General features: G+C 46.6%; 1 protein-coding gene across 1 annotated transcript in view; it reads right to left on the reverse strand.

The window, feature by feature from the left end:
• Positions 1 to 1,749, reverse strand: part of EXT1 (exostosin glycosyltransferase 1) — a 314,004-nt gene extending 312,255 nt beyond the window's left edge. The window contains exon 1 of the mRNA XM_070382194.1: positions 12 to 1,749. Within this exon, the coding sequence (XP_070238295.1) occupies positions 12 to 973 (962 nt within the window). The 5' untranslated portion in view covers positions 974 to 1,749. The remainder of the gene's footprint in view (positions 1 to 11) is intronic.
• Positions 1,750 to 15,180: the final 13,431 nt, after the last annotated feature.

The following is a 15,180-nucleotide window of genomic DNA, read 5'->3' on the forward strand; positions in this document are numbered from 1 at the left end:
CCGTCACTTACTTCTCGTACTCGGTGTTGTCCCGGTCACAGCGAGAATCCTTGTGCTTCTGCCAGTCTTTGCCATGCTTGCAGGTGGTGAGCAGCACTACGTCCTCCCCGTTATGGACGTGATATAAGGCATTCCTGGTGTCTGACCCTATCCCTGTCAGGTACCTCTTCCCCTTGAAGACCAGCATGTACTTCCTGAGAGGAGGGATAGTGTTAAACTTCAAAAACCCCCTCTCCCCTCCTGTCCTGGGATGATCCTTAGAAAAGAGGGGAATAGAAACATCAAAGTTGGGTCGGAAGTTTTCAGTACTGATGCTGGCTTTAGCCAGCATCGCCTGGCCGATGTCAAACCCCACGTCCTCGGTGTAGTCAGGCCAAGTGCCAGAATATAAATTAAAAATTAAATGATTCCTACCGTTGTTCCACAAGTGGAGACTCTGCACTTTGGATCTCAAATTGTGCACATACTGAGGTGACAACTGGTCTCGGTCTAAAGTGTCCAGACTCAGGACAAAGAGGCACGCCTGGCTGGGGTCCGAGGTATAGAACCTGGAGCCCTCGATGGCCGCTAGAATGTTTTGGTAACTTTCAGCAATTTTCTCCCCTTTTTGCTGTGGGTAGACGTAGACTTTGAAGCCGTTTTTCTTGCAAAGGGTGAAATCGAAGCAGGACTCCATGCGGCACTTCTTGCCTTTGTAGATGCTCGAGTTGGCCTCTCGCTTCTGCCGGGGCGAAACGTGCACACTGGAATCCTCGTTTTCCAATTGATCCCAGGGAACGAAGGGGCGCAGAGCGTCCGGGAAGCGGGGCCAGAAATGATCCGGACTCGGATGGTGCAAGCCATTCCGACCGCTGTGCTCTTCTCTCCGGCTGTGGCTTCTCGATGCCCTAAACTGCAAGCCTCCGAAATAAAACAAAAGGGCGAGACAAGAGCCAGCTGAGAGCAGGATGAAATAGCGTTTTTTGGCCTGCATGTGTCCTGCCTGGGTCAAGAGGATTGTAAATAAACACAAGAATCACCCAAGTTTCCCAATCAACACTTTCAGCTCCAGTCCGCCATCTTCCCGCCCGTAAAGACTTCAAACTCTCCGCTCCCACCTTCTCTGGATGCCTTTCCCCAAGCCGTGGACTGATCCAGCGCATGTGGGCGATTTCTTTAACTTTCTCCCCTTCGGTCTTTCATCTTTGGGTTGCACAATGGAAGGGAGAGAGCGGGGCGAAATATCTCGCACCCAGGTCGGGCGAGCAGCGGACTGTAATTCTCTTGCATGCAACAAGACCGAGGAAAAGAAAGAGAGGGGGGGTGGGGGGGGAAAGCTCCCAATGCCCAATCAATGGCAAGACGAAGTGATTTCCTTGCCTCTCGGATTCCTCTCGGCAGCGTGGAAAACGAGCCCCTGGAAAGCAACTTCAACTCATCCAGGCTCCCGTGCAGAACACTCCGGTTCCAACAAGTCAGCCGATCCCCGGGTTCAGCCGGCTAGTGCATCTTGCAGCTGGGGCGCCGTAACCTCACAAATCCCTGCATCTCTCTTTATTCCCTTCTGCAGCAGCTCCAAGACTCCGGCGGTGTTTACTCCTGCGCTCGCGGGGCCGGCCCCCGGGACGCGCGGCGGCCCGGCTGGAGAAGGCTGGAGGCGGCGGCGGCGGCGCTGGGTGACGGCGGCGGCGCGTCCTCCCCGCGGGCAGTGCCGGCCCCGAGCGGCGCTTCCCAGGCCCCCGCGCGATCGCTGCCGACCGCCGCGTTCGGTCGCCGAATGTTACCCGGTTCTGAATGTTACACTTACACATTCCATTCCCGACACTACAGCGCTGACCTCATCCATCCACGCAGCCCGCGCTGCCATTGGCCGAGCGTCACGTCCGGGGTGGGCGGTGCTTCCGCTGCGCCCATTCATAACCCCCGGCCACCGGCAGAGGCGCCGGCGCGGCGCTGGGGGTGCGGGCGGCGAAGGGACCCCGGGGCGCCTCGGCCGGGCCCCAGCGGGCGGAGCGCGGGGCTGCCCCGAGAGAGTCCGCGGCCCTTCGGTGCCCCGGGATCCAGACCCCGGCCTGGGCCGCACCACCTGCAGCCGCCGCGCCGGGAAACCAGCGCCTCCCAGAGGCGCCTGCGGGCGCGCGGAGGCTGGAGAACCGGGGACTGGCGGGCGCTTCCCCGGCCCGCTGCTCCGGCTGCCCCGGTCGTCCTCGAGAATTCCTACTCCTCCGCTGCCTGCCGGGAGCGCCTCCCCGAGCGGGCGGCGGCGTGTGTTCGGGTTCCTGGAGAAGGATGCTCGAAAAGTGGAGCAGTGGGGCGAGCCCTTGGGCTGCAGGAGGAAAAAAAAAAAAAAGGACTTCATAGAAAGCGACCGCTGACCAGAAGGATGTCTCTCTCTGCCCACCTTCCACCCTCTGAGGGCCCCAAATTTTCCTTCCTACAAAGCATTTAAACAGGTCCCTTATCCCCTAAATGTGTGCAGTGTCGCTTCAATCGTGTCCGACTCTTTGCCACCCCCATGGACTGTAACCTGCCAGGCTACTCTGTCCATGGGATTCTCCAGGCAAGAATACTGGAGCAGGTTGCCATGCCTTCCTCCAGGAGATCTTCGCAACCCAGGAATCGAACCCATTATCTCCAGCGTCTCCTGCATTGCCCATCTCTTTTTCCTTACCCCCAAGGAACCACCCCAATCCCCAATAATAAAAAGGAAATACTACAACCGAAAGGAATCGTTTTAATTCTTCATGTCTGTCTGTGCACTAAGAGAAGACACCTATCCCAAATCCTCCGTAACTTTCCGCGCATCCTTTCCTAGCTTCCGAAGCCCTTTGTCTATTCTGTAGAAACCCTCCAAGAGATCCAATCACACCGTGGAAAAAAGAAAGATCTAATAGCCGAGAATAACCCGGTTGATTTAAGCTCCTCCCAGTACCGAAAGTGATGTTACTCTCTTTTGCGGGGGAGGGGGAATGGTTTTTAAGGCGCTGTCTCTGAGGGACAGATGACTGGTAGAATGGCCAGCTGTAGATGAGACACTTGAGGCAGGGGATGACCTTTTTTACCATTAGTACAAGCTAGTCCTTCCTTCAGCGGCCCTCCCACACGCCAGCCATGAGCCCCTACCCTCAGGGACCCATCACTGGACAAATCAGATAAAGATCCAGAGTCTCTCTAATGATCCTCCAAGACTGCAAAGATGTGCTTCCAAACAGTACTTCTGGTCAAAGCCAAGTCCCTGGCCTTACAGCCTGAATTCTGCTTTACTGGGAACACCTCCCACCCTCTTCCCCAGCCTAAGTCACAGGGGCCTGGCCAAACTGGACAAACAGTTGCCTAGGGCCGCAAGCTGTTTAGTGATTGTTTATTATGGGAGGGACTGAGAGCTAGGGACAGACACATCCCAGCTTCCCCCAAGGCTAAAAAAAAAAAAAAAAAACTCCAGCGGGTGTGGACAAAGGGCATGGTTATAATGAGGCAGGATGAAATGAATAAGTGGAAAATTTTAGACATTTGTTGTTTCAGATTTGTTTTTAATAAAGGGGTGAAGGGGCCTGAGTAGGATGTTGCTGTACCTTTCTGAAGTCTTGCCCTATCTCTGGCCTGCCAAAGATGAGATAGCTTTTCCAGATTTGACGTGTACCCCCTGCACAATCAGACAGGCCTGGGAGAGAAATGAGGCTTCAGTCATCTTCCAGATACAATGACAGTGATGCAGATAAATGCAGTGATTGAAACCACATGTGACCCAGGGGCCCACCCCAGCCTGGGTTGCTGAGAGCACCCATGCAAGGCAAGGGCCCTTCTGTTGAGATTAGGCTGGAGATTTTCTCAGCCCAATGGAACTGAGGCTATGGGGACTGCAGCTCCTCTACATCCTGACAGTCATCCTGTGTGACCGTAGTGGGAGCAAGTCACAGCCCTTGCTCTTTTGCGTCTCTTTCTGCTTTGACACATTTTTCCCATCTTGCCTAAGTATTATGGATTCCTTCATCCCACGCTCCAGGGTTATCCAGCCCTACTGTCACATTCCATAGTGCTGTACACTATGAGAAAACTCTGGTTCGGAAAATGAGAGAAAATTTGGATTCAGACCCCCAGATCTGTCATTTACGAGTGCCTCAGGCATGTGGTTTAATCTCACAGAATATCAGCTTCTCGCTTAAAAAGTCAGAATAATAATATTTTTTATGAAACTGGATACCATAAGTTGCTCTACGTGTGCAATACTTTTTGCTCAAGTTCCTCATTTCAAAAGCCAACTGGAATCTACAGTAGCCCTCTATGATGGCATCATCATTGCGTCTCCCTTGGTTTTATTTTCTCCCCAGCCCTTCTCAATAGCTGAAATCCTTTGTTTGTTTGTTGTCTGTATTTCTTCACTGTAAGAGGAGCTTCCTCAGTGCAGGAACCCTGTGTTACTCATTCCTCAATCCCCAAGGCTGCCATAGGTAGCTCTGGTATTCAGGTGGAGCCCAGTCACTGATCTGAAGGATGAATCAATTACTAAAGTTCGACTTCACCTCAGGATTTGAATATGCTTGAAGATCAAGGTGTCCCTCGAGGTCTCTCAAAGCAGGTCTAAGTCTCCTAAGATGGAAATATTACAAACTAGGAATATCTTCAGTTCAGTTCAGTTCAGTCGCTCAGTCGTGTCCGATTCTTTGCAACCCCATGAATCACAGCACACCAGGCCTCCCTGTCCATCACCAACTCCCAGAGTTCACTCAGACTCACGTCCATCGAGTTGGTGATGCCATCCAGCCATCTCATCCTCTGTCGTCTCCTTCTCCTCCTGCCCCCAATCCCTCCCAGCATCAGGGTCTTTTCCAATGAGTCAACTCTTCGCATGAGGTGGCCAAAGTACTGGAGTTTCAGCTTTAGCATCAGTCCTTCCGAGGAACACCCAGGACTGATCTCCTTTAGGAAGGACTGGTTGGATCTCCTTGCAGTCCAAGGTACTCTCATGAGTCTTCTCCAACCGTACAGTTCAAAAGCATCAATTTTTCAGCATTCAGCTTTCTTCACAGTCCAACTCTCACATCCATACATGACCACTGGAAAAACCATAGCCTTGACTAGACGAACCTTTGTTGGCAAAGTAATGTCTCTGCTTTTGAATATGCTATCTAGGTTGGTCATAACTTTCCTTCCAAGGAGTAAGTGTCTTTTAATTTCATGGCTGCAGTCACCATCTGCAGTGATTTTGGAGCCCAGAAAAATAAAATCTGACACTGTTTCCACTATTTCCCCATCTATTTGCCATGAAGTGATGGGACCAGATGCCATGAACTAATCAGTCCATCAAACATCTTTAACAGTGTATGTCAGATCATGTCATTCCTCTGGTCAGAGCCCTCAAGGAAAACCTACCTCAGAATCCCAGCTAAAGCCCCCACAAGCCCCTATAAGGCCCTGGAGGATCTTCCCTAACTTTCCCCATGCCTCCTCACCAGACCCCTCTTCACCTTATTTTCTACCAATAACTCTCTCCTCCATCCCAGTCTACTCACTCTTCTCCAGCTGGGCTGGTTTCCTTGTGGTTTCTCATACATGCCAAACATGTCCCTGTCTCAGGGCCTTTGCACATGTTCATCTAGGCTAGTCTGTTCCCAGTATCCATGCTACATCCTTCCTCCCTTATAAGTCTCTTCTCAAGGCCACCTTACAAATGAGTCACCTTTGACCTGTCTGAACAACACAGCAACTCCCCCCACCCAGTTTTCCTATCCCCTCAACTGCTTTAATTTTTATCCTTAACACTAATTGACATCAAATACTATTAATATATATTGTCTTGTCAATTTATCATTTACCTGTTGCATATAGAATGTGAGCTCTGTGAGGCTCTTTTAGTTCACTGCTGTATCCCCAGCACTTATAACAGGGTCCATCACTAATAAGTATTTGTTGACCTAATTAATTAATTTGATTCCACTATCTGTAGGGCAAATAAAGAATATTCAAGGCTAGTTTCAGTCTCACACACACATGCGCGCACTCACACAAAGCTAAAGCTATCCCAGTGATTCCATCCTTGCTTATTTCCTCTTTCAGGAGTAATTTCTCCAGGTCCAAAAGCATCATGGCACACTTGAAACGCAGAAGATAGCAATTCTCACCTTTGTTCTGCCACTTGCTTTATAACTCTGAGTGAGTCAGTCACTTCTCCTCCCTAAGTTTTGGATTCTTATTGGTAAAATCAAGAGAAGCTGTAACATAATACAGATTGTGCTCAAGTACTGTACAAATGGGTAATATATGAGAAAGCCCTTTGCAGTCCACAATACCTACGGCAAATGTAAGATTCGACTGTCACACTCTTGGACAAAAATGGACGCTGGTGCATGAGATCATGTTTGCAAGTCAACAGCATTACCTACATGAAATATCACCCACCAAGTACTCAACAGTTTCCAGATGCTTCCTAGACTCCGGAATGGTCGTTGACTATTATAAGCAAACAGGAACAAGGAAGATGGGAAACTCACCAATGGGTAAAAAGTAAATAAGACGTTTTTTGTAATGTATAAAGCACCAAAGACACAAATGCCTTTCGAGGGTCTATAATTACATCTGCTGGAGGGAAAAAAAATGACTTCAAAATGTAAAAAAGCAAACTGAAATACATTAATAAGTGTTTAAATTTTCTAAAATGTAACTTTCAGTCGACTGCCAAGGCAACCCAATTTTCATAAAGTTATACACAGATTTTATTTGACGTGGGCACATTTTAATGCTTTGGTGATGTGTGCTGGGGTTTCTAACAGTAAGCATTCCCAGCTCTCAGAAAGGTTGGGAAACTCTGCTGGGTACGTGCTGATTGGTTGTAGGAGGTGAGAAAACAGAAGGAGCCAAGGGAAAGTAGGGGCATGGTGGAGAGATTCCCAGCCAGGAAACAGGAGCCTGGGTTCCAGTCCCTTCTCCGGAACTCTGGGAAACCAGGAGCAGGTGGTTTCTGAATAACAGGTGTTTCATCAGAAAAATGCAGAGTAGGACTTGATGATGCCTTTTCACTGAAACAGATAGGGCAGCTCTGTGTAAACCAAGGGAGTAGAGGAGGGGAGTCACTTAGAGGGGAGGAAGCAGGAACTCTGTGGGGGTGGCGGGGGCAATAACCAAGGGTGAAACAAGGTGCTTTGTACACATCGTCTCCGTGATCCTCCCGAGGTTCTTAGGACACAAGTACTGTCCTTATCCTCTGTTGCAAATGAGGACACAAAAATTCAGTTCTGGGAAGGGGCTCCATGCAATTCAATCATCCATTTCATGGAATCATCCAGTTCATCCACTCATCCATTCATCCATTTGTTCCTTGAGCCAATATTTATTAAGCAGCTACTCTGTGTAAGGTGTGGTGCCGGACACTGAGGGTATTTGCCTACAGTCCTTTGTCATTTACAAGACAATTTCATGAGAAGAATTTTGCTTGAGCATCGTCAGGACCCTGTGAGTTAGGAAGAGAGTGTTAATCCTAATTTTCTAGTTTGGGTTTTCTCAGCCGAGGCACTGTTGTTATTTTCCTGAGCATAAGGTGGGGGCTGGTCCGTGCACTACAGGATGCTTAGCCACATCCCTGGCCTCTGCCCATTAGATGCCAAGAGCACACCCCACTCTCACTTGCATCCTCAGTTGACACCAAAAACATCTCCAGACACCGCTGAATACTTCGATGAGACAAAATCACTCCTTGTTGTAACCCATTTAACCAGTTCAATGACTTACCCAAAGTCAGCTGATTTTCAAGTGGAGAATTTAGAATTTGACCCTCATCTTCTGACCCCATGACAAGGCTTGGCCACAACACTGCAGCTTCCTTTAGAGAGTCTAACTGATCTCCTTCTGAAAGACAGGCAATCAAAAAAAAAAAAAAAATCTCATAGGCACTAATTTAAGAAACCATTATTAAGCCCATCTTATGTGTAAGCCCTATGCTGGGCACTCAGAATTCACAGTATAAAAATAAATAGGGTGTCAGATCTCCTTTTAATGGGGGAGATAATAAAATAACAAGTAAATAAATAAACAAGATGATTTGAGCTAGTTCTACAGAGAACATAGAGGATAATTAAATGGCATAGATTAAGATGAGGAGAGGCAAACAGGCTCACTTTAAATAAGATGCTTAAGAGGGATAAATCAGAAGCTTGGGATGAAAACACACACTGCTATATATATAAGATAGATAACTAACAGGACCTACTGGATAGCACAGGGAACTCTACTCAATATTCTGTGATAGCCTATATGAGAAAAGAATCTAAAAAATAATGTATGTGGTGGCTCAGTCGGTAAAGATTCTGCAATGCAGAGAAGCAGATCTGATCCCTGGTCGGGAAGATCCCCTGGAAGAGAGCATGGCAACCCACTCCAGTATTCTTGCCTGGAGAATTCCATGGACAGAGGAGCCTGGCAGGCTCCAGTCCACAGGGTTAAAGTCAGACACGACTGAGCAACTAACACTTAACTGCATCACTTTGCTGTACACCTTAAACTAACAAAACACTGTAAATCAACTTTACTCAGATAAAATAGGAACTTCCCTGGCGGTTCAGTGGTTAAGACTTTGCCTTCCTATGTAGGGAGTGCTGGTCCAGTACTTGGTTGGGGAGCTAAGATCCCACATGCCTCATGGCCCAAAAAAACACAAAACAGAAAACAGAAAAAATATTGTAACAAATTCAATAAATACTTTAAAAATTTAACACCACTACAGAAAAATAAACTTGGGCACACTCTCCCTAAACAAATAAATAAAATTGTGCATACACTCCTTTAAAAAAAATACTTTAAATAAAATAAAATATAGGATGATTGGTGAGGTGCTAACATTTCAGCTGATGTCCAGCTGATGAGGAAAGAGCCCTGGGAAGAGCATACCAGGCAAAGGGTCTGACCGGTACATGGTCCTGAGGCAGAAGTGTGTCTGAGGAGCTACACCAGAGGTTTTCAAACTTCAGCAGGCAACAGAATCCCTAGATGGGCTGGTTCAAACACAGATCACTGGGGCCCACCCTCAGAACTTATGATTCAGTAGAGTTTGGGTATGGCCCAAGAATTTGCATTTCTAGCCACTATGCAGAAGATGCTGATGCTGCTGGTTTGGGAACCACACTTTGAGAACTATTGAGTTAGAACATCAGCAGAAAGTCTACTGTTTCTGGAGTATGCTGAATGCAAGGAAGAGGACAGGAGGGAGAGAGAGAAGTTGCAGGCACTTTTACATGCCCTGGCGCTGCAGGTCGGGCCAAGTAATGGGATTTTCTTTTCGGTGGAATGGATAAGTCCTGGAGGATTTTAAGCAGGGGAGTGATATGATCTGATTTCCATTTTTAACAGCTTCCTCTCACTGATAGTAGAGCAAAAATAGAAGCAGGAAGTCAAGTTTATACTGTCGTCTTGAGTCGCTAAGTTGTGTCCCACTCTTTGAAACCCCATGATCTGCAGCATGCCAGACTTCCGTGGCCTTCACTATCTCCTGGAGTTTGCTCAGATTCATGTCCATTTTTCTCAAGTCTTTATTCCTTACAGTAACAACTGGAAGCCAGGATGGCAAGCCAGGAGAGAAGGGAAACTTAAGTCCTGTCTTCATAGTACAGAAACAATGACAAGAGTCAAGCCAATAAGCCAAGTTGGTGGATACTTAGCCTGTGATTGCTTATGAGGCAAGATAGTCTGTATTAGTGTTTATCAAAACTGCACATTTAAATTGAGAAATTCCTCTATGATCTTAACTCTAGTGCTTGACATGGTCCAAGTCATATACATTTATATTTATCTGTGTCGTCCATGTGTATTTCACAACGTGAAACTGGCAGCTGTTTTCCGTGACAGGACATCCTCTCGTTGGTGTTTTCTGAGGAACAAATGGTGACAAAGAAGTTACCCTTACCTCAGTTACCCTTACCTCAGTTACCCTGACCTCAGTTACCCTGACCTCAGTTACCCTGACCTCAGTTACCCTTACCTCAGTCTGGATGCCATTCTAGGGGCCTTACGAAAGTCTTACTGACTCCTGGGGGAAAAGCAAGCTCCACCCTGCTGGCTTGTCTCGGTAGCTTCTGTCTCCTTCCCAAGGAATTGTTTCATTCCTTTAACAATTCATGCACCACACAGCCCAAACTCCAGGAGGAGAAACAGACATGGAAAGAAAGAATCACAATAAAACTGGCTCCAAGGTATAATTTACCAGAGGAGGAAGTTGCTACATTTGTGTGGGTCCCTATTAACATTTGAACATCCATTTATAGACAAGTAACTGAGAGAAAATGAGAAATGGAAATGTCAACTATCAAAGGTGATGAAATCAGGAAGACACCCACAATTCAAGCCAATTTTCCCCATTAGATTGTACTATTCTTTGTTATGCAATAGTCTGTCAACGTTCCCTTCACTTAGGGGGAAAAAAACACTTCTGATACCCAGTGGAATCAAGTTTGTCTTCTATGTATCAACTGAAAAATGTGCATCCTCCTGCACTTGTATACTACCCTTGGCGCATACTTATTGATGACTGCAATGATAACTGAGAGACCCCGTAGGATCTTAAAAGTATGTGCTAACTCACTCGAGGGAGGCTGGATTATGTCCAGTCCTATTTCAGAGATTCAAATGCAGTTCATGACAGTCAAAATCATTTACAGTTGGTGGTCCATGGATCGAGTATGGGTAACTAGTTATTAGCATGGTGATAATATGGTCTGTAAAGCTAGTGATTTGAGTGATGCTTCAAGGTTGTTATTTGATCAAATTTGCTGTATCTCCGTGAATCATACTTCTTGAGGTCTGAGGAGGAAGCCTCTAAGCCTGTAGCCTTTCAGGAAGCCTGTAGCCTTTCTAAATAGATTAAAATACACACATACATCTACCAAAGCCTGCATGGCTGGGACTGACCTCTAGCCTGGATAAACTGTCACTCTGAAAAGTTGTAATTTAAACAAACAAAGTGAAAGTGAAGTCTCTCAGTCGTGTCAGACTCTTTGCGACCCCTTGGACTGTAGCCTACCAGGCTTCTCCGTCCATAAGGTTTTCCAGGCAAGAGTACTGGAGTGGGCTGCCATTTCCTTCTCCAGGGGATCTTCCCCACCCAGGTCTCCTGCATTGCAGGTATATGCTTTACCCTCTGAGCCACCAGAGAAGCTGAAACAAACAAAAACCATTCCTCAAATTGTAAACTGTCCACCCAGTTAAAGCTATGGTTTTCCCAGTAGTCATGTACGGATGTGAGAGTTGGACTATAAAGAAAGCTGAGTGTCAAAGAATTGATGCTTTTGAACTTTGGTGTTGGAGAAGACTCTTGAGAGTCCCTTGGACTGCAAGGAGATCCAGCCAGCCAATCCTAAAGGAAATCAGTCCTGAATATTCTTTGGAAGGACTGATGCTGAAGCTGAAACTCCAATACTTTGGCCACCTGACATGAAGAACTGACTCATTTGAAAAGGCTCTGATGCTGGGAAAGATTGAAGGTGGGAGGAGAAGGGGACGACAGAGGATGAGATGGTTGGATGGCATCATTGACTCAATGGACACGAGTTTGAGTAAGCCCTGGGAGTTGGTGATGGACAGGGAGGCCTGGTATGCTGCAGTCCATGGGGTTTCAAGGAGTTGGACACGACTGAGCGACTGAACTGATACATAATGTTAGGTCTACCCAAGTACATCAGCTTCCCAGCAAATCTCTCTCTACTTCTCTCTTTAGACACCTTTATTCTTCACTTCCCAAAGACTGATCCCCTTGTGGAAGTGCAGACAGCTTGGGAACACTAAGAAAAAAGGTATGAAGAAGACTCATATTTAAATATATTTCAATATATTTATATGTAAATTTCAGCATAGGCTTTGTCTCATTGAAAATCTGAATATTTAAATGTCACAAATGCAAAAGCAGACTAAAAATATACATTCTGGCTTTAATTAAGCCTTGAAAAGGGAATTGCCTACAGAAGCATTCTCACTTTTCCTAACTGTTCTCTTCTACCCAAGAAGGAGCCTGCCCTCACTGAAGGCCCAATAATTCCTCATCACACAGGAAAAATGCAGACTTTAGTCCTGTTTAAGACTGGATAAGCCTGACTCCTTTCTTGTTCTTTGAGGCCTGTGGAGGCTTGTTGTTAATAGGAACCCCTGGTCAAAGATTGCTCCAGGTGCAATGCAGACAGGCCCCAAAGCTTTGTAAAACTGCCCCTCATCTCAGTTATTGTCCCTCCCACCCTGACAACTTGTCCATCTAAGTTCAGATGTGACCTGTCACCTGCTCCTTGGCTTGTCTGATCTTAGAATCCCTTGCAACAGGAATTGCCAATGACTGCCAATTACAAGCCATCCTGGGGAGGATGATGCTAATCGTTTAGGAGCTTAGGAAGAGACCACCAAACCGGTTTTGGAGAGTGAGAACACCCACATCAATTGGAGGGGGTGGGACACTCTGCGGCTGTCCTGACCACCTGACTTCTGAACAACACACCCCCGGGTGCAGGAGAAGGGCCCCCATGAATGACCTACCTCTATGACCAGCAGGGCTGTCATTTCGTGGATATCAGAGACCTTTCTGGTATTTCCCCGTCTGGTTGCGGTGTCATATAGCTGTTCAGCTGTGTACACTTCCATCTGTGAGAATATTTACCTAATGAGCTGCATTCCATTGGGGACAAGAGAGTTGAGTGGTTAAACCCAGGAGGTTCAGAGCCTGACCATCTGGGTTCCATCACGATACTTCTACATCACACTGGCTGTGACTTGAGGCAAGTTAATTACGGGCTCCAAGCCTCAGTCTCCCTCTCTGCTCTCCCCAGTGATAATAACTACTTCAGATGTATATGAAATAATGCATATAAAACATTTAATAGAGCACCCAGCACCTAGGAGGAGGTGCTTACTAAATGCTGAATAGTATAATGGCCTCCTGCTCTCCATCTCTTCCGGGCTCTCCAGCAACCCCTAAGAATTAAAGTGACTTGGTTTTACAATTGGTGTTTCAGCAGTTCTGTCTTCCAGAATTTGAATTAATGCCCTTTGTGATTAAGATTGGCATTTCAGCAAATCATGCTGAAGTGTTACAGTGGCTGCAAAGGGACATGTCCATTCATTCATTTATCCATCAATAACAAATATTTATTGAAAGCCTACTATGTCCCAGGGAGGGCACTGGGCATGGGCCATGTGAATACAACAGACCAAATGTTACCTTGGAGAGACCATGTAGTCTACTCAGGGAGACTCACAAATAAATAAACCAATTAAGCAAGGGCCAGATTCTACTGGTGCTCAGGGTATGAAAAGTGTGTTGAAACGGAGGCGTTATTTAAATAGAGTGACCAGGCAGTGAGAGCAGAGACAGGGAGACACGTGAGCAGAGACATGAAGGGTAAGAAGGAGCCTGTGTTGCAAGGAGGTGGGGTAGGAGGCTTTTAGAGCAAAGAGCAGACGCTGACACCCAAAGGTCAGACGAACTGGGCTGCCTTATTAGGAGCAGAAAACAGGACAGAGTGGCTACAGCCTTGTGAATAAGACATCAGGCCCTGCATTTAAGCAGCTGCTATCTAAGGAGCTGCTGTTGGTGATGATAGATTTGCCAGTTCTCCATATAAAAAGGAAGCTGGAGAGACTCAGAAAAACTGAGACAAGGCATTGGGGGCAATCAAGCCCATATCCCTCCAAGTATCCCATTTATCAAGTTTCTCCTTAATGCCTCCATCCACTGATGGGCTACAGAATCAAGCCCAACTTTTTTTTTAATTAATTTATTTATTTTAAATTATTTTGGGCTGCACTGGGTCTTTGCTGTTGCTCACAGACATGTAGTTGCTCCATGGCATGTAGGATTTTCCCAGACCAGGAATCAAACCTGTGTCCCATGCATTGCAAGGCAGATTCTTAACCTCTGGACCACGTGGGAAGCCCAAGCCCAGCATTTTAACTTTACATTGTGTTTATTTTTTTCTATGCCTATCTCCTGGGACAAGAGTCCCAGGAAAGTCAACCTATGTCTTATTCATCTTTGTAACTCCAGCATCTAGCACAACGCCTCACCCTTGGTTGGTGCCTTATAAATATTTGTTGAATGATGAGTCACCACTAAATGTATTGTACTCGATGTTGCCAGGCAATGTACTAAGTGCTTTAAATATATTAATTCAACTAATCCTCTTTACACCACCTAAAGGTATATACTATCGTTAGTAACAGTTTACAGAAGAAATGAAGACACGGAGAGGTTAAGTAAGCCGCTCACGCTCTTACAGCTAGGATGGAGTTGAGCTAGGATTTGAATCCAAGTAGTCTGGCTGCAAAGCCTCTACTCTTAGTCACATGCAGTGCTTCTCAAACTACCTTGTGTGAACGTCACCTGGAAAATATGTTAAAATAGTCATTCCAGGGCCCCACTTGGAGAGTTTTTAATTCAATAGTTCTATTAGTTATCTATTGCTATGTAACAAATTACCCCGAGATTAGAGGCTTATAGCAACAAACATTTATCATCTCCAGTTTCTGCGAATCAGCAGTCTGGGCTCAGCTTCATCAGGTTCTCTGGCTCAGAGACTTTCACAGGTTCCTCTAATCAGGGTGTCGGGGGAAGCTAATGCTATTTCAAGGCTTGACTAGGGCAGATCCTGTTCTCTGCTCACTCATGCGGCTGTTGGTGGACCTTCAGTCATTACTGGCTGTTAACCTAAGACATTAGTTTCTTGCCCCAGAGCCCTCCCCAAAAGAATGTTCCAAATACGGCAGCTGGCTTCCCTCACAGCAAGTGAGTGAGTGACAGAGAATATCCAAGACCATCCCTATGTCTTTCTATATCCTCATCTAGGAACTGACATCTTTCTGCCTAGAGTTTACCTCCCGTGGGAATACGGGGTGGGACCCAAGAATTTATATTTCTATCAAGTTCTCAAGTGATGATGACAATGATTCCGCCAGTAGGGGGCCAAACTTTGAGTAACACCACTACACTATAGTAGAAGCAAGGGAGGGATGGAAGAAGGAAGGGAGGAAAGAAGGGAAGGAGAGAGGGAAGAGAGAGAAGAGGAAGGAGGAAACCCAACAATATTCAACTGGATCATGTATTGTATTTACACAGGGCCTTTCTCCACCCTGGTCCATCCTAACCACCACCTGTACACCCGCAGCTCCTGTCAAAAACTGTCAAGAAGGTAACTGTGAACTTAGACAAGCAGATGTCCACTCTGTCACTCCTTGGAAAAGCAT

Source organism: Bos mutus, chromosome 14, assembly GCF_027580195.1.
Source record: "Bos mutus isolate GX-2022 chromosome 14, NWIPB_WYAK_1.1, whole genome shotgun sequence".
Taxonomy (NCBI): Eukaryota; Metazoa; Chordata; class Mammalia; order Artiodactyla; family Bovidae; genus Bos; species Bos mutus.